At 46.8% G+C, this 21,742-nt stretch overlaps 1 protein-coding gene across 3 annotated transcripts in view; it reads left to right on the forward strand.

Annotated features, from left to right (window-relative positions):
• Window positions 1–1,689: 1,689 nt before the first annotated feature.
• gria4b (glutamate receptor, ionotropic, AMPA 4b) overlaps window positions 1,690–21,742 on the forward strand; it is a 102,121-nt gene continuing 82,068 nt past the window's right edge. For all 3 annotated transcript variants that reach the window (XM_041952397.1, XM_041952396.1, XM_041952398.1), the window contains exons 1-2: window positions 1,690–1,780; window positions 6,408–6,566. In XM_041952397.1, the coding sequence (XP_041808331.1) occupies window positions 1,690–1,780; window positions 6,408–6,566 (250 nt within the window). The remainder of the gene's footprint in view (window positions 1,781–6,407; window positions 6,567–21,742) is intronic.

Raw genomic sequence — 21,742 nt, forward strand, 5'->3', positions numbered from 1 at the left:
GTCTCGCACTTATAATTGCTCGTTTTCAAGGAGGTTCACCTGAGGCAGCTACAAACCTCCAAATCAGCAGAACTTGAGCCGACTGCAGCTTCAGTATCTCCTGCGATTCCTGCTTTAACTGCACCACCCGAGGTGGCAAGCCCCCCCCTTCATGTTCGTGTCATCACTCTGTTTTTTTTTTTATTTCATCTCAGAGGAAGCTTAACAAACTTCAAAATGACCCTTTTTATTAAATGTCTGGAGATGAACTGAAGTGATTCTTCTCACTGAAATCATGTTATTTGTTTTAAACCATCAGCTGTTTCCCCTTGTTTTACAGTCTTTATGCTAAGCTATGCTAACCGTCCTGGATGTCGCTTCATGCTTATCATATAGAAGTGGTATTTCTTACACAGAGAGGGTTTTTTGCTATTTAGCCTACCTTCATTGATGCGAATGGGGTGGACAAAATAACAGAATCATCAGTCAGTATGAAGCAGTTGTGGCTTATCGCAGGACTGTTGGATTTGTCTACATTAGTTTTAGCTTGGTGAACCTAATAAACTGGCAACTTTTTTTCTGCATCAGTCTTTGTAGAGTCGACCCGGCCTCTAGTGGCCATTAGAGGAACTGCGCACGGGACACCTTCAGTGTTAAGTGTTGCAGGTGACACATTAGTGACCTTTGACACTGCACATTTATGTTTCTGTATCGAGCAGAACCCTTGACACATGACGCTGCAGGGAACATTTGTTGTGCAGATGCAGAGTGATGCTGCTGTGCTCCATGTACGAGTTGAAAGAACTGCGTCCTTAATGAGTTTTTGTATGTATTTCCCACATCTTACAATTTATCACAATGACCGGTCAAGCTATAAATCAGGGCTGTTCCGTTTCTTAATTTATCTGCTGGGGAGGATGTTCTATGCCTGTGCGTGGAACCTAATGACACAAGGCACCAAATTGGGCTGAATAACGCAGCGTGAAGCCATTTTAATGCTGCAAGAGAAAGATAGTTCCCAGAAAACAGACACTATAGATTGCAACTTGTTTATTACCATCCTATTAATTGATGCAATTAATGCATTTTAAATGACACCTTGAGCGGCTGCATGCAGACTGATTTGCGCATGGAGAGCACGTGAGAGCAGGGCTTGTGTTGGACTAAAGAACATCCATTCCTCTATCTGTAGTCATTTGTCACACTGAGGCAAGAAGACCGACCTCTTGTCAGCCATCAGTCACCGCTGTGCAGCCTCCCCCCACCTCAGCCGCTCTGGAAGTTTTGGTGTTAAACGAGCTGCGGGGACTTTTTCCGCCGCTCGGTGCTGAGCGGACCGACTGACGCCCCTCCTGCCCGCCCCGGTCGGCTAAAAAGGCGCATGTGTGTTGTTGCTGTGATGTGAGTTGAGCCGCATCCAGACGCACTGGCCGCCGCTGGCTGATGCTCCCCCCCTCACCCGCCCCCCATCCTGGTGGTGTTGTGCGCAAAATCTCCAGCGCCGGACGGACGGACGCAGTTTGACGGCACAAACGAGCGGCTCTGCGGGGGGAAATCAAGAAAAAGGCATCCAGAGCAGACATGGATATTTAAGGGCCGTTTGATTCTTTCTCCATCTCTTTGCTTTTTGCACCCTGTGATGTTGCCTGTGCCCCGGGGGTGTTAATTAAACCTGCTCGATGTCTCTCATCAGTTTATAACCGAAACAAAATGAGGATTTCTTCTGGCGACTGCTTTCTGTTGATGTTCTCTGGCTTTTGGGGACTGACAATGGGAGCTTTCCCGAGCAGCGTTCAGATCGGTGAGTGTGAGCCTTCGTGTTAATTCTAAGCGGAGGATGAATCGTGTGAATGAATGTGTGGACGTCCTGCGCGGCGCCGTTTCACACCTCAGCACTACTCAAAGTGGACATTCTTGATTTCTCCGCAGCCTTTTCTCTTTCTCCTCTGAACACACAGACGGGCTGCTTGCCTCTGTTGATGCTGTGCATGTGAACACACACACACACACACACCTAACGCGCTTTGTATCTGCAGGCTGGAGTGTGTATCCCGGTGCACTCCGCCACTGCAGCAGATCAGAGCAGCAAAGTGTGTGTGTGTGTGTGTGTGTGTGTGTGTGTGTGTGTGTGTGTGTGTGTGTGTGTGTGCTCCCTATGCAGGCTGCCTGTGCATTGACTGCTGTTAACACTCGCAGACCCCCGGTCCTGGCGCTGCAATCCCCCTCTGCCACGGTCCCACAGGCCTCCAGCTCCACCGCTCCCTCTTCCCTCCCGTCTGTGTTAAACGTCTCCATGTTTGCATTTAACTACTTAACAGTGTTTGTCGTGGGAGGAAATAAAGATGATGGATTCGTGGTTTTCATTTCACCGGCAGGCAGATTGACTGCGTTGATTTAAAGGCAGGGAATGAAAAGAAGGGCAGACTGTGACCTCCAGTTGTTGATCATCACAGCCCTCCTGAAAAATCAATTATTAGAGAAGCAGCCATTCGTGCTTTTTGGACTGAACTGTTTTCTTAGAGCCTGACGACGGTGTTAAAACCTTCTGCAGTGAAACATTTGCTCAAGCGGACTTTTTGTGGTCTGACCCTCCGCTGCTCCCCCCGCTGTAGCGGAGCTGAGGCACATCAGGAGCAGTCAGGCTGATGAAAAATGACAAGCTGTTCAAATAATTCTCCTTGTCCTTTTATATCAATGTGATACTGGAATCCCGGCCCCTGCAGGGAGGTCAGAGGTCAGGGTCTGTTACAGAACAGCACCCCTGGAACTGAAGACACTTGAGCTGGGTGGGGGTTTAAACCTGCATCTGTGGAACTGCTGCTCCTGCAAAGTGTTCAGCTGATTTAAGCAAAACGACTGTTGTGGGTGAATTTGAAAACAAAGCTATTTCAGACAGATTCCTGATATTATAGCCACGTGCCATTATCGTCTGACTAACAGCATAGCTGCCAATGATAGCAAAATGTGTTGATGTTATACCCGTGTCCTTATTTTCCCATCTCAGGCCTGTAATTGACCTCTGGGAGTGTCCACAATGAACCAGTGCTTCCTCACCCACCAGACTTCATTTAACTTTTCACAGTTTTATGCAGAACTCTGAATCAGTTCTCAGAGAGGGCAAACGTCTCTCCAGTCAACACTCATCAGTTTCAAATAATTGCCACAGAAAAATCAACACTTATTAGCAGAGGGGGGTTTGCTGTGTACACATGCATGCAGCACAGAAACAAGTGCACAATTACAGTCATGGCAAACACGGACCACAGCTGCCACAGGAGTTCTGACGCCGGCGATGCATGTGCAGGCGGATCCTGAGTATTTAGATCCCACTTTTCATGCTTTCTTCATTCATTTTTTTGCTCTGCTGTCCTTTTTTTAAGTGTCATGGTGGCTGCAGCCTTTCCCAGCATGCATTACATGGAGGACGGGGCAAAAAAAAAATCAAGAGAGGAACTCATTAAGAATCTTTTTTATGAACATTCTGTTTGCAAAACTCATCACATCCCTCAATGTGAACACTGATAGTCCAAGTGACACTAAAGGTCTCAGAGAACATCACTAGCATCACGCGAGCAGCCTGGCTGTGTGTATGTGGATGTAAACTCTCTTCACGGCTTATTCACTGAGGTGAAACTGGTGTTGACAGGTGTACTGACACCAGTTACCTTCCCACATATGCACCTGTCATTAACACGTGACCTGTGTCTGGATAAGATCTGGATAACACATTAATGCAGGTGTAAATGCACGCACAATTGGCTAGAACACGTCTGGAGGTGGTTCACATTCAGGATGGATCTCAGTCAGGTGTGAATGGATGTTATACTGTGTGACCACAATCGCAAAAAAAAAAAAACAGCCAATATGTTGAAAGGTTAACCTCTTCCTGCTGCCTCAAGCTGCTTGTCAGAAAGCGAGAGATGGCGTCCTCCTCTGCAAAGGAAAAATAAATAGAGACCATGCAGCAGCACCATATATGAGACTCTGGAGGGGCCAATAGGACGTGCAAGACAAGGTCACATGACCAACGGGGGGAGCTGAGCTGTAGTGTCCTAGCATGCTTCTCCACTGGCTCTGATTACCTTCTTATAGTTAGTAACATTAGCTGGAAAGCAGCCTATAGATATCATTGGCTGTTTCCATCTGTCACATGACTCTCATCTTGCGCATCTTAGCGCCCCCCTCGAGAAAATCCTGGATTATTTCCCTCGACCTCTGACAGCTGACAGGTCGGGCAGATCTGCGTGTGGAGATCTGGTCACAATGCAAGCGGAGCTGAGATGACCAGAACACTTAAAATGTCAGGCGTGAATTCAAAGGCCTGTCATCCAGGTGTCATCATCCAGGTAACATACCAGCTGGAAACGGGGTCAGAAACAAACGGGCGCTTTGCAGCCACTGGAGTCTTGTTTTTGGCAAACCAGATGGCATTTATGAAACTTCAAAGTGTGAGCCCCTCCAGTGTGTCCCGTTGTACTGAATCTCATTCTGTGTAACATCCAGCAGAAGGCGAAGTCACAGCTGAATAAATGGGTCAAAGCTTGATTTTTATCCTGCTTCAATTAGCGATGAAGATGCTGAAACGTGTAAAGGGCATTCCCACTGATCGGTAGATAATCAAACTATTTTATTTGTAAATGAGGAATCAACACCTCCTGTGAGCATTTGGTAGAAAGCGTGAGTCGATGGGACATGAAACCAGCACAGTGCAAACGACATGGAAATCAAAACGGCTCCAGTGCCACAACGATCATTATGCAAAAATATGGAAGGGATTTTCACGAGTGGGCATCATAAAGGAGTAAAATATTCTGAAGTTTACCTTTTAAAGAGGTCAGCCATAAAAAGAGCATGCTGGCATTCTGCTTTGAATGACATTTATACTGTCTCATCCCAGGAAATACAGCCTGAAGTTAGATTTTCAAATGTGAAACAAACTGCTGCTAACCTAAAACACCGCTGACATTTGCACAACCGTGAACGGCGTAGCCACGACGTTCGTATATGAACAAGGCTGTAATGTAAAAAATAAAAAAATCAGATTCTTGACACTGGAGCTGCTCCACTGAATAACAAGCAGCGCTGATCCTGGAGGATGTTTGATGAGTAATATAGCACTTTTTCTGCCTGCATTAGGATGAAACAAAGGTGGTTTACATGCTAATCAGACTGTATCCTGCATTGTCACAAAGCTTAGTGGAGTCATGAGTTGCGATGCTTTTAGCACTGAATTGTCAGCAGTAGGATATTGGCAAAGTGATTTACTAAACCAATATTAGCCTTTTATTGCATCCCATATATTGTCCAGCCAGTTGTGGTCGGCGCTAACATGATGGAGGTTCCTCTCTGACCACGGCTTCTAAAGAAGTCTGTTCAACCCTATTAAACGCTTGCTAAAAGCTTTTTAAACCCCTCACAAGATAAACCATCAGGGACCTTTGCTTCCTGTAATCATGATCAGGATCCTTCCCAACCGTGACCAGGGAGTTTGTAGCCACATTAGCATCACGGGCGTAGGGATGGGGATGTCAGTGGGTTGGTCCAGGTTGAAATATCTCAATAACTACAGGGTGGATGGCCTTGAAGAGGCAGAGGCATTCATGGTCCACAGAGGATGAACCCCTCTGAGTATGGTGACCAGCACAGTTTGGGTCAGGTGTTCATCATTCCCAGAGGTTGTGTCACCTGACTTTGCCTCCAGTGCAGCAGGTTGACATTGTTCCTTCATAGTGAAATGTCTCATCTGGGTGCAGATGCTGACGGTCCCACAGGATGACCTGTAATAACTTGGTGACCCACCGTTTTTTCAGCTAGCGCCACCATCAGGTCAAAAGTTCAGTTTGTCCGGTGCTTCAAACACCTGCAAGAAATTTGATATTCCCATCATCCTCACCTTTACTCAGTGTTTCCTGCTAATTAGCGAATGTTGCCATGCTAGCATGCTCAGCTTGTTGAACATGGATGGGCATATTAGCATGCTGGCGTTAGCATTTTGCGTTAGCAGGAAGCGTGTTTACGCAGCCCGTAGAAATTGCGCCATGCGCTGATATCAGCTGAGTGGAGACTTTTGGAGACAGTAACGAATAATGTGTTTTACTGTTCTGTGGAGTTGTTGCTCATATTAGTCCAGTTCTTCTCCTCCAATCAGGAGCCTGGAGGAGGCTCCAGCCCAGGGAGGAGTGTTTTAACTTCACTAAGGTTTCAGATGGAATCAAATCATGTGGTTTGGCTCTCACCTCTCAGCGAGGACGGGTCAGTCTTAACTCAGCACTCGGTCTCATCTGCAGACTGTTCTGTTTCCAGCTGCTGTTCACTTTGTGTCTCTGTGCTCGCCGGCGGTTACTGAACCGTCTGTGGATTATTCTCTGCTGCCCCCCCTCCCCCCCAAATGCTCCTCATCTGACCCGTGTTCCTCCTTCTCTGTCCAGGCGGTCTGTTCATCAGAAACACTGATCAGGAGTACACTGCCTTTCGTTTGGCAATCTTCCTGCACAACACCAGCCCGAACGCCTCGGAAGCCCCGTTCAACCTGGTGCCTCACGTGGACAACATCGAGACGGCCAACAGCTTCGCCGTCACCAACGCCTGTAAGTCTGTCACATGACTTCACGCTGTGTTTGTGCACTGTGGGGTTTATGGGCCCGGTAACACAGGACATGAAGCTTCCTGTACTGCAAAGTGTGTGATCTCATGTAAGCAACAACCATGTGACCGAACGAGACGTCTTCATCACAGCTGGCCTCTTAATTCCATCTGTAATAATAATAATAATAAAGGAATAGTTCATCATTATCTTGTTGTAAGGAGCAGGAAACGGGACATGGTTTGTACCAGGTTAAACAAACAAGATGCAACATGCTAGGCTAGTTGTTTCCCCTTCTCCCAGCCTTTTTGCTAAGCTAGGCTAATCACATCCAGACTCCAGCTCTGTACTTAAAGCACAGACGTCAATATAAATCTTTTCATCTTATTCTCATAAAAAAAAGCAAATTAGCACATTTATTCCAAAATGTTGAGATGTTGCTTTAGCTGCTGTTTTAAACAAACATCCAGGTTAGTTAAACGCTGGATGAGAAGCGGTCTGCTGGAAACGCCGTCTCAGGTCTCAGACTGACATCCTGGTTCAGCAGCGACCTGCTGTGCTCGTTCACACACTCAGTGCAGCGCCGGCACCTTAAAGACAAACTCAGGTTCGCTCACCTTCACTCCTCCAGGTAAAGTGGTTGAGACAACTGTTTACAACCTGCCCGATCATCACGCTGCCGGTGTTTGCTGAAAATGTTTCCAGCTTTATTGAGATGAGTGAGAATATTGTTGTTTTTATTAACAATGGATCATTGTTATTGGTGGAGGAAGTTTAGGTCATGACAGAAATAAGATGATAAGACATTAATGTTACAGCGTCATTACTGGCATCAGCACAGATGAAGAAGCTGGAAGTGTGTGTCGAAAAGGACACATATTTGGGTTTTGTGTGTGTCTGTGTGTGTGTGTGTCTCTGTCTGTGTCTGTGTGTGTGTTGGGTGTGTGTGTGTGTGTGTGTGTGTGTGTGTGTGTGTGTGTGTGTCTTTGTCTCTCTCTCTGTCTGTGTGTGTGTGTCTGTGAGTCTGTGTGTGTGTGTGTGTCTGTCAGTACAGCTGTGTCTGTGAGTGTGTGTGAGTCTGTGTTTGTGTGTGTGCGTGTGTGTGTGTGTGTGTGTGTGTATGTGAGTCTGTGTGTGTCTGCGTGTGTGTCTGTGTGTGTGTGTGTGTGTGCGTGTGTGTGCTGGTTCACATCTGATCTGAGTGAAGCTGCACACGCTGAAGGGGACAGCAGCTGTAAACACACAAACAACAATCACACACTCTGCCACGGTTACATCTCCTAACAGTAGTCGGCAGTGATTTTTTTGTGGTGATCCCGGGGGAAACGTCCTCTTTCTTTCCTTTATTTGTCTGTGTGTGTGCGTGTGTGTGTGTGTGTGAGAGAGAGAGCGCAGGGGGTGGGGGTTCCCACAAAGACCATAAAACACTAGAGCCTGATGTCTTGTACTATCTACGGTCTGATCTGGTGTTAGAAAATCAATGGCTAAATTAAGCAGAGAATGAAGTGCTGTTATGTCTGTTTGGTAATAGTGTGTGTGTGTGTGTGTGTGTGTGTGTGTGTGTGTGTGCGCGTGAGTGTCTGTGTGTGTGTGTGAGAGAGAGATTCAGAGAAGTTGGTATTTTTGAGGTATTTGCTCCTACTTCCAAACGCTTTTGCTAAATTAGCACCATTTAAAGCTGCTGAATTAGCTGTTAGCTGCTAACAGTGTACATGTGGATTTAAAGGCAGCCATCAGTGGATCAATTAATACTGAAGAAAACTCAAAAATGTGATGATTCTCAGGCAAGTTCTGCTATAATGTCTTAAAGCACACTGAATCTTGAAATATGCGTTTCATGTCTGTGTGTTCAGATTTGACCAAGTCATGACGAAGTTTTTCCTCACCGGGCCCATTTCACCTCAGCTTTTTGCAATTCGCTTTTCTCTGGTCTCTCTCACTGGAAACCTTGAAAACACGCTGACGCGAGCATTCGTAATGCTTTTATAACTAACGCCGATTTATCTGCGTGACCTCTAAGATGAAATCACAGCAGACGATGCTGCGTTGGTCTCTGTGGGCAAATGAGCAGCAGATAGAATAAAGACGGAGAAGTAGGTTATGAGCACAAGAGTTGAATATAAAATGAGTGTACAACAATTTCAGTGTGATATAGTCTGTGCATGTGCACATATAAATATACAGCTGGCAGTATATACATGCATATCAATGTTGCCTTAGTTTAAAAATACTTGAAAATACGGTACCTTTGCTTACTTAAAGGAAATCTATAGATGACCATAATGATCCACAGAAGTGCTTGAGTATTTTTTCTTAATGAGCTGCTGAAAACATTCTTTATTATTTGCACAAAAGTGCATCTTAGAGACGGGGGCTGCAGAATGTGAAACATCTGCACTCCAGTAAATCCTTCTGCATCTGCTTGTATTCAACTTGCAAGGCTACACCACCCAGGAAACAGGCGTTTTGTGTTTGCCCGGTCAATACGGGCTGTGAAACGAGGCAGCGGGACAGGAAGCGGCTGTTAGCGGAGCTCTCAGTGACCGGTGCAGTCAGAGGAGAGCAGCAGTCGTCCTGTAGTGGAGGCGTGGGTGGTGTAAACTGTATTTTTCCAGGAACAGAAGAAACTATGGGATTTTTCAGCTCTTGTCTAATGGCCGCACAGTCACAGGAAGTGAGTCTGCAGCGCATTGATTGGCCGAGCCAAATCAGAGCAGAATTACATGAGCCAGTCAATGGCTCTGATAGCTCAGGGCCAGCGGGGAATCTGAGATCGAACCGCATCGCTTGTTTTCACCCCCACCCCCCGTTTTGCATTCGCCAGCATTCCCTTTTCTCTTCCTCGGCCCCTGTTTCGCTCCGTCGTCGACGGCCCTGAGATAATGGTTATGAATAGGCAGCGATACCGCGTGACGTTTAAGGGCACGGCGTACGTTTGGGCAGGGAAGATGAGGGAAGGAGCTAATTTGTGAGGAGCGATTAGGCCATTCGGCGGCTCGGCGTGCTGCTGTCAGGACGCCTGATGGGGATAATTGGTGGGAGGACGGGGACAAATGTTGTATATTCCCGTTGCCATTGATAATCATTCAGTAGAGCCAGACACTCTGATGAATTCTCTTTCATTTGTTCGATTCACCGTATGGTCTCTGTATCATTCACACTGGGGTTACTGGTGTTACTGGCATCTGATTAAAGCCACTAATAGCATTTTACTTTGTTGATTATGTCACAGCTTTCAGCGGTCGTCCTGTTCAGAGTTCATACGGCGGTACAATGCATCAGTATCCAGTTAATTGTGACACTTCGGTATAATTATCATTAACTAATGAGACGCTGGTGGAGACATTTGTTTCTCTCTGCGGTGGTGTTCAGGGTCTCCCACTGGCTGAAGATTTATTTGCACTGTGGGGGCAAATTGGGCTTCTGCCAACAAATGGACCTTTGAGAACTGTTTGTTTTTAACAAAGGAAATGTCCCAACATATAGCACATCTTATAGATGTTGTGATTATAAGACAGCTTCTGAAATCTTATATCTTGCTCTAAATGTGTTTGAGCGCCAGTGGCGTGCACAGACTTTTTGAAGGGCAGGGGCGAAAAGGAAAAAAAGGGCACATATAGCGTGTTCTCGCCACTAAAGAGGGCATTTTAAGCATGCGTTTTGGCTCCCAGGGGGCACTCTAGAGCGCGTTTTGGTGTCCAAGAGGGCACTTTAGAGCGCGTTTTGGCGTCCAAGAGGGAACTTCAGCGCACGTTTTGGCTCCCAGTGGGCACTCTAGCACGCGTTTTGGCTCCCAGGGGGCACTTTAGCACGCATTTTGGCTCCCAGAGGGCACTTTAGTGCACGTTTTGGCTCCCAGGGGGCACTTTAGCACACGTTTTGGCTCCCAAGAGGGCACTTTAGTGCACGTTTTGGCTCCCAGGGGCACTTCAGCACACGTTTTGGCTCCCAAGAGGGCACTTTAGTGCACGTTTTGGCTCCCAGGGGGCACTTTAGCACGCGTTTTGGCTCCCAAGAGGGCACTTTAGCGCACATTTTGGCTCCCAGGGGGCACTTCAGCACATGTTTTGGCGTCCAAGAGGGCACTTTAGCGCATGTTTTGGCTCCCAGGGGGCACTTTAGCGTGTGTTTTGGCTCCCAGGGGGCACTTTAGCGTGTGTTTTGGCTTCCAGCCCCCCGTGCACGCCACTGTTGAGCGCCATATTTCGCTCAGTTTTTTCTAAAACCTGTGCGAGATTGGAGCAACAGCAGCCAGGTTTCCATCCAAACGTTGCACTAATTTTGACTGAATTTCCAGAAATTAATGCAATTAATGCAAATTAATGTGATTTTCCATCCGCTGCTGTGCTGAGAGTATGAGAATTTGAGCACGTTGAGATAAACAGCAGGTGGCGCTCATGTAGAAGATGTGATGGACATGTGGCCTTTATGTTTGTTTCATATATTAACATGAGGAAGGTTGCAGCCATTTCCTCCATCCAGGAAATGCTGAAGTCCTTTTTAAACTCTGACGTTAAAGGATGTGACTAATCATGTTTTATGTTGTGTCTTATTATCAATAAATCCATGAAAAACCAATAACGAGCTGATCGTCCCGGCAGGCTGATTGTGTCAGAGCGCCATCGGTGAGTCACACGCTGCTCTGAATGACACGTTCCTTCATTAACACACACACACGCTGTCATTTATTCTGAGTCAATTCTCACTAGAGCGCCAAATGTTTTTTAATCCGCCACTGAAAATAGACCCCAACGAACGCGCGTCATTCTCCTGTTAGTTGATCCTAAAACTGCAGCTGCCCAGCTGCCACTGAACCTAATCACTGAGCCTCTTTAAAAAACAAAAGTATATGTTTGTGAGCTGTTTCTAAAGGTTTTCATCTTCAGGAGCGTCGGACAGATTTGGACCTGAGTGCCACAGATGTGAGAGGGAAGTCAGATTAGTGCAGTGCTGGTTTTGCTGTTTTTAAGGGGTTTGTTGAGAATAAGAGACGTATTGAATAACAGCAACCGTTCACTTTAAAGAAGGACTAAGAAGAGGAAACGACACGATGTTCCTGTCAGAAGTGAGAGGTTCCATTCAGAGTCTTTAATTGGTCTCCGTCCGTCTATTTGGTTTCATTTGGTTGAACTGATTCTCCTGCACACGATGTTTCAGGCGCGATTCTCAGACTCTGTGATAAAAGCTGCATCCGAGGTCCTGGAAGTGACTGCGGTGTTAATATTTATCTACGAATGCTGCACGATGCATCGCTTACGCCACATTTCACTGAGACTGAAATGAAAGTCTCAGATTGAGGCATGCACGCAGGCTGGAAGCAGATTCCAGTCTGTGCTTATTTTCTAGAAAGTGGCATTAAGATAGAAAATCCTCGTCCCTCACATGCGCCGGAAAGGCCGGAAGTAAAATGCCAAAACGACAGACTGCCTGGTTTATGGTGAAACTCTGAGCCAGCGCGGGGATCGTTTCATGGATCTCTGCCTTGCTGTCGAGGTGCCACTGCTGCTAATGCGCTGCAGTTCAGGTCAGTCAGACCGTCGGCGAGTCCTTGAACTCGAGTGACTCGTGCGCCGTTTGTCCCTCGGATGCGAGCGCCTCCTCCGGATGAAAGTCAGTGAGGACGTCCAGGTGATTGTGACCCGGGCGGAGCGTGTGCGCACAGGTGGCGAGGTACAGACATCAGCAGTGAAGCGTCCTGAATCAAAGTGGAGAAAAGGCAGAAAATGGAGAGCAGAGCTACTCCTGTGATACTATTTTCAGTACAATACAGGTGATACACTCGAGAAAATACCTCACTGAGGAGATTTCACCTCAGCGACAGTTTGCAGGATGATTCTTTAAGCTCAGATTCTCCACGTTGAAGTGGAGTGAAAATGAGGAGAAGGCGTGACGGGAATAATCAGAAGTCTTCTTCTTCTTCTCGGACTGAGACTGCAGCTAAACTCCACCCACCAGATCTGATTGTTTTTGGGATTTCCTTCTGTTTTACGTCCAATGACGAGCGCTGAGCTACAGCGTGCAGTACTGGATGTTCACTGCCTGGACCGAGCTTTAAGCTTATAACACATCACATCTTTGGCATCAGAGCATCACGATTGTCCCCTGAGGTGCAGACTAACACGTCCTGTCAAAGTTACAGCATGATAAGAGTGAGAAAATGAGACGTACGTACAGTTAATATCTGCATTTTTACATGTGTCACACGCTGATTTCATGTTCGCCAGCTGGCTTTTCTTCAGCTTTGCTCCAGCTCAGGTGTCGACCGCTGAGCTGGCTCTGCTCGTGGAAGGTTTTTGGCGTCAGATGTGGTCTCCTTGATGTTTGTCCAGCCTCCAAAGTAGTTAATTAAATCAAATAAAAGTTTGGCACATTTTATGAAAATAACTCTGTGCCCACAGAATGACTTGCAGAGATGTGTTAAATTTAAGTTTATTTACTTTATTGATCCCAAGACTGGGGGTCACTGGGGGAACGCACACACATGCAACACGCACCATGCAGTGAAACACACACAGGAGCAGTGGGCTGCAATTAAGCGCCTGGGGAGCATATTGGGGGGGTTAAGTGCCTTGCTCAAGGGCACATCAGCTGATGGAGGGGGAGGGAGCCACACACCACACCCACATTTTTCTGTCGGTCCAGTGGGGCGTTATAGGTCCAACAGGGCAACAAAGGATCAGAGCAGGCAGGAAGTGAGAGGAACCTTCACCCTGCACTCACAGTTTGACTTGTTGACTTGTTTATAACCTGTCTGATCGTCTGTCTGATGGTGTCATGAGAGCGAGCAGATCTCAGTAATTACGAAGACGTCATCATTACCGATATGAAGCGACGGCGAGTTACAAAAATAACCGCAGATTTGCTTTAAACCAGCCTTTACATGTCACAGTGTGTGACGTCAGTCCAGTTGCTGCTGAGCATTCAAGCCAGTGACCTACTGGTTTTTAATTACTTCACAGGCACGTTGACTAATGAGACTAGATCTACAGAAAAGCATTGGAGAGACCTTGTGAGAGGAAAGGTGAGAATTTCTTCATGCAGCGAGCAGCAGAATGATTAGAGAGTTTAAAGTTTAATAAAACGTGCCTCTAACGGAGGGATTTCAGAGGAGGAACCCAGTTTGGGTGAAGGTGAGTGTCAGATCTCAATGCTCTCATGATACACAGACTATGGAGAGACTGCAACCACGACCATGAAGAAAATAAAATCCAAATCTAATCAATACGCCCCTGAGCAGCTGCAGAGGCCTCAGCGGCGTGCGCAGCCTTTCCGCCTGCGGTTCATTCATCCCGCCGATCCTTGTTGTGTGTTTCGTGGTAACCTCTCAACCACACAGCCAGACAAAGGTTTGAAAAGGCGTGTGGGGGTGGGAAGCGGTTGATTTGACCTCCCACACGCTGCCCCTGCCTTCGCCTTCATTCAAACAGTGACATCTTAATCTGCATCAAGTCATTTATATTCAGCGCGGCGCTCTGACTCACTCCAGGTCCAGAGAGCGAGCAGACTGTGCTCCTATAGGTGCTCGTGCAGCATCGCAGACGCTGCGTTTCCTCGGCTGCTCGCACGTGAACAAACGCGTTCCCTGTCCGTACTCCAGTGAAAGTGCTTGTGTTTGTGTGTGTGTGTGTGTGTGTGTGCATGAACGCAAATAATCCAGCTGTGCAGCATGTTGGCTCTATTTAAGTCTATTATCCCCCCCTCTATGGGCTCCATTCAGAGGGGCTCCTCTGCTCTGTGGCGCTGCCTTTTAAGTGGCTGGCCGCGGCCCCCCGGATTCTTCTGATGAAAATATACAGACCTTGGGCCATGTATACATGTGTGTGTAATGGCTGGTATTAGGAGAAAGAAAGGATGGAGAGAAAGAGGGGGAGGGGGCTGCTAATGAGAGATTAATGTGGCGAAGCAGGGAGGAGGATGGAGGATGGAGGCGTGAGGAGATGTAGAGGGTAAGAGGGAGAGGAGGTGATGGGGGGAAAAGGGATTTTTCAGAGAAGGGATTCATTAGCACGGTGAAAGGTAAAATGTAAGCGTGATAATGGAAGTAACCCAGCTCAGGTCGAAGGAAAAGACGACTTTTCCACTTTCAGCTGTGTCGGCATTCATCACCAGCTCCTGAAATGGGCGTCGGTGCGGCGCTGCTAAATTTAGTCAAGACATTTTGATGAAAAGTGGCCCCCGCCTCTGTGTGGCGGGCAAAACGCAAGGACGTCCAATAAAAGCGTCGACTTTGCAGTCAGAGAAACAGTAATATATAATACGGCGATTTAAAGCGGTTAGCGTAGCATCAGAGTTTTAATTGATGCACAACACAAACTCCAGGTGACGCCAATGAAGCCCAAGAAGAACAGAAATACAGAACTTCATAACTGATTTAATCATTTTCTTATTCCATTTAAAGATTCTAGTGACCTCACATGGTGGACGCACACGTGTGGATTAAATCTTAGATATTTCAAACAAAACCTGCATTAACTAAGCTCACGTTTTCCACCCGTTCGCTCCGAGCGAAGGGAAACAGAAACACAAGTGTAGAATATCTTCAGTGTAATTCCTCTGTTGATTTCCTCTCATTCAACTCGGCCTCCTCCCCGTCTTTTCCGCTCCGCCTCCCTGCCCCTCCCCCTCCTGATCTGTGCACTGCTTATGTAAGTGGCCCCCAGAGGTGTGTGTGTGTGTGTGTGTGTGTGTTAATGGAGGAAGGTTGAGGAAGACAACTTGCACTGAGCAACAGTTAACTGTGATCGTTCAGATGCTGTTTGATTGATGGAAACATCGCTGGCTTCAGTTTTAACGTTTTAAACACAAAAGTTCACTAAAGACAAGAAACAGTAGTAGTAAGTATTATCAGCAAAATATATTTAAAGAATCAAAGGTACTTTTTTACAGAAAAATGCAGCTGTGAATGTTCTTGTATCACGTCTGGATTGTTTATACTGATGCATTAATATGTAAGTAGCATTTTGCTATAACACTTTCACACACTTTTGAGCAGCTTCCTCTATAGTTTCCTGGTTTCCTTCATAAAAATGCATCATATTTAATAAACTGCTGAGATGTATGGAGTATTTGCAAGTATTTCCCTCTGAACTGCAGTAGAGGTGAAGTATAAAGTCGTAGAATTTACTCATCGGAGAGGAAAAGAACCTGAAACACATTTAGACCATCGAGGCAAAGCAGGAAATTTAATTTAAACAGTAAAGCTGCTAAAACACAGTGAAACAGTGCACAAGTCACACAGTTACTCATCAAGGCCGAGCTTCTTCTTCTACTGTTCACATCACACCAAATAGCTGCTAAATTGTTTTAATTCTCGTGCATCCAACTTTTAATTTTCGGGGGGCAGAATGTGTTTTTTCTTCCAGGAACACGTGGTGTCAAACACTCTGCATGCAGAATAATTCCTGAATGTGTGTGTCTGCTCATTGAAAGCGTGTCAGCAGGCCACGCTGGACGGAGCGAAGGTGGACGCCGGCGATTCGTTTAAAAGCAACGACTGAACGCTCAGAAGCCACCGGGGGTGTGAAGCGGCCTCACCGGCTCCTCGCTCAATTAGAAATCTATTTTTGGATATGAGGATGTTGGGATGGATTTTCTCCAAACTAGGACAGGAAGTCATGCCAGTTACTTTGTGTTAATCATTTAGAAACTTCTGTTCGAAGTTTAGCCTCTTTGAGCTCCTGTTTGATATTTAATGCGTCACTTTGCATCGCTGCAGACGGAAATAAAGCCACGGAAAGCAGAACTGGGCAAATGTAATGATTGAAGTAAACGAGTGCATAGTTAAGGCAGGGTGGACTTAAATCACCTCAGTCAGGGTTAAAATATGGGAGGAATTCTGTGAAAGATCCGTCCTTCACCTGTGATTTAGTATTTTTAGCATTTTGAGACAGAGTTGAAGTGTTTTTTAGATAAACGAACCAGATTTTGTTTGCAGAACTCTGCAGAAGAGATGAGCTGATTTATTAAAGTGTAGATTTTGCTATAATCTATTTTCTTTGTGGCGAGATTCAACGTGAGAAGGTCATGTGATCTCTAAACTGATCCAATGAAATCACAAATTTTAAACCATGTCAGTGTGATCTGGTTCTATAATTAAATAAGCTTTAAACTTGTATTATTTCGCACAAAAGCAGAAAAATCACCTTGAAAGCTACAGAGCACGCTACGTGGCTCAGTCCACGCCGACCTTCAAACACCCGCATCAGTCAGCTGCTAATATCAACATGTTCACGCAACATTAACGCTAATGAAAGCCGAACGGATCGGAGAGAATTGCTTTGCGAGACAGAGATGGCGAGAATATTTTAAGAGACCGACAGAGGCGGGAGGGGAGTGGGAGGGAGATAGCAGCAGGTCTGCGCTCAGATCACAGTGAATAAGTCGTGTGAATTCACAGATGGGTTTTAACAGGAACACGCTCGGGCCAGGGGAGCTGTTCTCACACGCTGGAGGATGCTGTCAGCGCTCGCACACACACTCATACGTACGACACGCATGAGCCGCTGTCACATTTCTCAGATGACAGGAAGTAGATGCAACGGCGCCATCCTCAAGTTCCAAGCTGCAAAATATTCCTTTGGTATGTAGATCAAGTGGAAAAGACAACGCTGCAGAGACGAGGCTCGTGTTCAAAATAAAAATCAGCCCGATAAAAAGCTTAAAAGGAGGCTGGAATGAAGAAAAATGCATGTCTGGGCCCTCGTGATGACGCTGTGAAAGGAGCATTCCTGCCTCTGCCCTCTTCATCTCACTCTGAAGAGGTTATTTTTCTTCACATGTAAAGCAAGAAGGAGAAGAAGAAGTGGCTCATTCATTCTCTCGCAGATGAAAAGTTGAATTCAGAAGATAGAAAACACACCTTTGCTCATTTCAATGCGACGCATTCAAGGATTTTCCTGCTGCAGCCTCACCAGTCTGGTATGACAGTAGCTTCTGGTGGCTAATGTTAGCAAACTCTGGACAGATGTTGCTGCACAGCTGACATTACTGAGCGCCTGATGACTGTGGCACTACACTCCAGCCTAACAGGCATCAGGTTACAGGCGGAGTCATGTTTGTTGTTTCCTGCTTGTGGTCCTGGTCCAGTCAGGTCACCTAACGATGACGTCCTGAATCTGCGCTAATCAATACCTTCACTAGAAACCAATACTGGATATCTGAGGCTGAACAATATATAGGCCTATATGTCAAACACCATTCTTTCAAAACCACTTTTAAAGGCTCCTTTTCAAACAAACCCGGCTGGTTCATCCGTGTATCTGTGGGTTGAAGCCACACTTAGCTGCCTGGCTCCAGGGACGGCCATGTCGGTCACTCAGTGGGTCAGTCCACCACTCTGCCCCACACTGAATACATATCGACAGCTGGGGAGAGATTGCCGCGGCATTTTGCACGAGCATTCATGATCCCCTCAGGATGAAGTGTAGTAACTTGCTCTGACTTTTCCTGCAGCGCCGCCATCAGCATCAGTCCTGTGGTGCATCAGCCTCAGCTGCAGTTTACAGCTAATAAGCAAATATACTAACATGGCGAGCACATCAGAGTTGGCATGGTTGTTGTGACCACGTTAGCATCCTTCACCCTCGTCAACCTTGTTTCCAGCAGCTGCACTCAGTACTTTTACATTAGCATCACACGGCTTCGTGTTTCTGTTTCTGTTTCTGTTTTACTTTGCTGTTGTGGTTCAGCATCGCTGCTCTCATCAACCTGGTTTCCAGCCTCAGCCTTTAAAAAGTCAACAATTTAAAGTTCCTCTCCTGGAAACCCCTAAAAACTCGTCTCTGTTCATCAAAATTACACATTTAGAAGGTTTTGATGTAACTTTACACATTTGCTTTCATGCATTATGCGCTCCGCCCACACATCTCCGCTCACACCTCCTGCAGCTTCGACCCTGCTCATTAAACACACAGACCTCTGCTGTTTTTCCAGCTGCACAATAACAATGCAGGAGTTATTCAGCCGCACACACGGCTGGACCAGTTCCTCAGGTGACGTATGAAACCAGGGCTGTCTGAATCCAGGTTTCTGGGTCTGTCATTGGTGAAGGCGGACATGCTCTGCCGCGGTGTTGACTGCTTATTTCACTCCTCATTTGTTTTGTGGCTTATAAAAGGAGCTGGTGGTGATAAAAACAGAGGTGAATATTGGACATGCAAGATGAAAGAAGTTGTGTTTTCAGCTTGTTCCATGAAAGAAATCTAATAATGCCGCCGGAACGCATGATGTTATCCTGAGAGGAAGTGTGCAGGTGTACAGCAGCAGATCATCACTACAGATAAAGAGGTTATTATTCTCAAGTTGACCAGAATTTCTGCAATATCCCTGTTAGCTCCACCTCCACTGCATGAACCTTTAAAACGTCCGTCACAGCAGATATGAGATGTTGTAAAACTGTGATGACTCACTGCAGTGTAACGCAGCTTTTCACTGTATGCTAATGAGCTAATTAAGCATTAGGAGGCTAAATTACTTCCCAAATTACGCAAGAAGCTCTGATAGAAAAGCGACAGACGAGGAACCCGGGCGCCGCCGCGGACGCCGTGAAGACAAATGAAGAGCAAAGCCTTTCGGTAAATGAGGGGGCGTGTCCAAGCGGCGGCTCTGCTTTAATGGCCGTTAGATTTCCAGAGTGAGTTTAGGTGCTTTGATTGAGAAACCCTTCGAGGACTTTGTTCATTAGCCGCTGTGTTCATTAGTTAGAGGTCAAACGGTGAGAGGCCTCAGGAGGGAATGAGTCGTGACCTGACTCTCCCCAGCCTGCAGCTATGATGACCTCTTGACCTTTAACCCCTCCCCCTTTAGGGGAAAAAAGATGGAGGGGAGCCAAATGGTTCTTCTCAATCTGGGCGGATCTTTTTCTCCATCGTTTTTAAAGGTGAAACTACAAAGAAACGTTTCTAGATGGCAGGAAACGAGCAATAAGGGTCACATGTGGGTTGTTTAGGCCAAACACGACTAGGCTCATGATCACGCTGGTTCGTTTAGACACGTATTCTAATCTAAAGGAGTTCAGCTCGAGTCCCGCTGGCACGCCGCTGCTGTCCGTTCAGGTTTAAATGCTGTTTCTGTGCTAGAAAGACGTCTCTTCAACCCAAAGCTTCTCTTAGCTTTGATCAGCAGATCCTCCGTCACTTCCAGAGAGATGTTTGAACCTCAGTCAGCCGTCACAAGTTCCCATCGTCGCTCAGATTATGACAGTCAGAGTATTTATTTCTAATAAAAAGAGAACACACGTTAATCATTGCAATGTAGCTTTAGTTTAGCTAATATTAATGTAGCACTTATCAATATTTTTATATCAATGCATCAAACAGGACTCGAGATTTGTTTTTCTAAAAGGAGCCAAAAATACTTATCGATAGTAATACTACAAAAACACTGTAGTTTATTATCCAGATCGTACTCATGTACGCAATTCAAAATGCGTGTGTGTGTGTACCTTCACTTAACCATTCAGAAACAAGCTGTCCTGTCCTGTCCTGTCCTGTGTTGTCCTGTCCTGTGCTGTCCTGTCCTGTCCTGTGTTGTCCTGTCCTGTCCTGTCCTGCCCCGTGTTGTCCTGTCCTGCCCTGTCTTGTCCTGTGTTGTCTTGTCCTGCCCCGTCCTGCCCCGTCCTGTCCTGTGTTGTGTTGTCCTGTGTTGTCCTGTCCTGTGTTGTCCTGTCCTGTCCTGTGTTGTCCTGTGTTGTCCTGTGTTGTCCTGTGCTGTCCTGTCCTGTCCTGTCTTGTCCTGTGTTGTCCTGTCTTGTCCTGTGCTGTCCTGTCCTGTCCTGTCCTGCCTCGTGTTGTCCTGTCCTGTGTTGTCTTGTCCTGTCCTGTCCTGTCCTGCCCCGTCCTGCCCCGTCCTGTCCTGTCCTGTCCTGCCCCGTGTTGTCCTGTCCTGTCCTGTCCTGTCCTGTCCTGTCCTGCCCCGTGTTGTCCTGTCCTGTCCTGTCCTGTAACACATTTCACCCAGCCACACTAGCACTGTATGTTGCTAACAGTCAGTATTGATTCAGTTGGACAACAGGCTTACACTCCTGCACCCTTCACAGTCTGCTGCCCGACATTAGCAAACACATACGTCTCTATAGGCAGACATACAGTCAGTGATGAAACACAGGACCCCCCCCCACAAACACACACACACACACACACACACACACACACACACGCTGACCCTTCACCCTGTGCTACTACTGCTCCATCTAATGATGAGACTATTATTAGAATGGATCATTACTAGTTATCAGTTATCTGTGAGCCATTCACCCAGTGTGCACCACTGTGTGTGTGTGCGTGCGTGCGCGTGCGTGCGTGCGTGCGTGTGTGCGTGCGTGCGTGTGTGCGTGCGTGCGTGTGTGCGTGTGTGTGTGCGCGCTCTCTCCAGCAGGCTACCAGAGAAGAGCCGCTGATTGCAACATGATTGGCGAATTACTGCCCTTTTATCGCGCCACACACACCCCTCATTGGTCGGTGGACAGAGGGAGCGAGTGGATGAGCTGATTAGCAGAAGTTGAGCCTTTTTGCAGTTGTGAATGGTGGCTTAATAACTCCATAGAAAATCGCTCAAATGAGGGGGTTGATGGCTGTTATTGAGCTCAGGATGCTCGGGGTGCCGCTGCCTAAAGAAAGGGAAGGAAACAGAAGCTGCTGCTGCCTTTGTGGTGAAATAAAGAGCCTAAAAATCTAACACGACTCTTCTGTCTACGTTAGAAAAGACTCAACACGTCCGGACATGAGGTGTCTCTGTGTCCATCTGCCTGCCAGAACAGCTCTGACCCTTCGAGGCGTGGCCGAGGGGTCTCAGGGGGCGTCCTCTGGTGTTGGTGGTGGATCCTGCGGGTTGAGAGGGCACTTCCTGGTTGTGTTACTCTGCTGGGGGAGGCCACAGCAGAGCGTTGTTTCTATGAGGAGTTTGCGTGGGCGCTGCATCAAAGTGGCCTCCCCATGTGTGCCAGGACCCAACGTTTCCCAGCAGAACGTCACATTGTAACGAGATGATCAGTGTCATTCACTGTTTTCAGCTCACGTATGCACGAATCTCTATCAAGCTTTGTCAATCACAGAGCGGCTGTTCTTCCTCATTGAACGACAGCGAAGACCTCAGAACCAATCAGAATCTGATAGCTGTCATAAACGAGCTGTTGGCCTTGAGTTCAGTGCTCTTACAGGCCGGTTTTGTTCTGAACTGAATGGA

This window comes from Chelmon rostratus, chromosome 14, assembly GCF_017976325.1.
Source record: "Chelmon rostratus isolate fCheRos1 chromosome 14, fCheRos1.pri, whole genome shotgun sequence".
NCBI classification, from domain to species: Eukaryota; Metazoa; Chordata; class Actinopteri; order Chaetodontiformes; family Chaetodontidae; genus Chelmon; species Chelmon rostratus.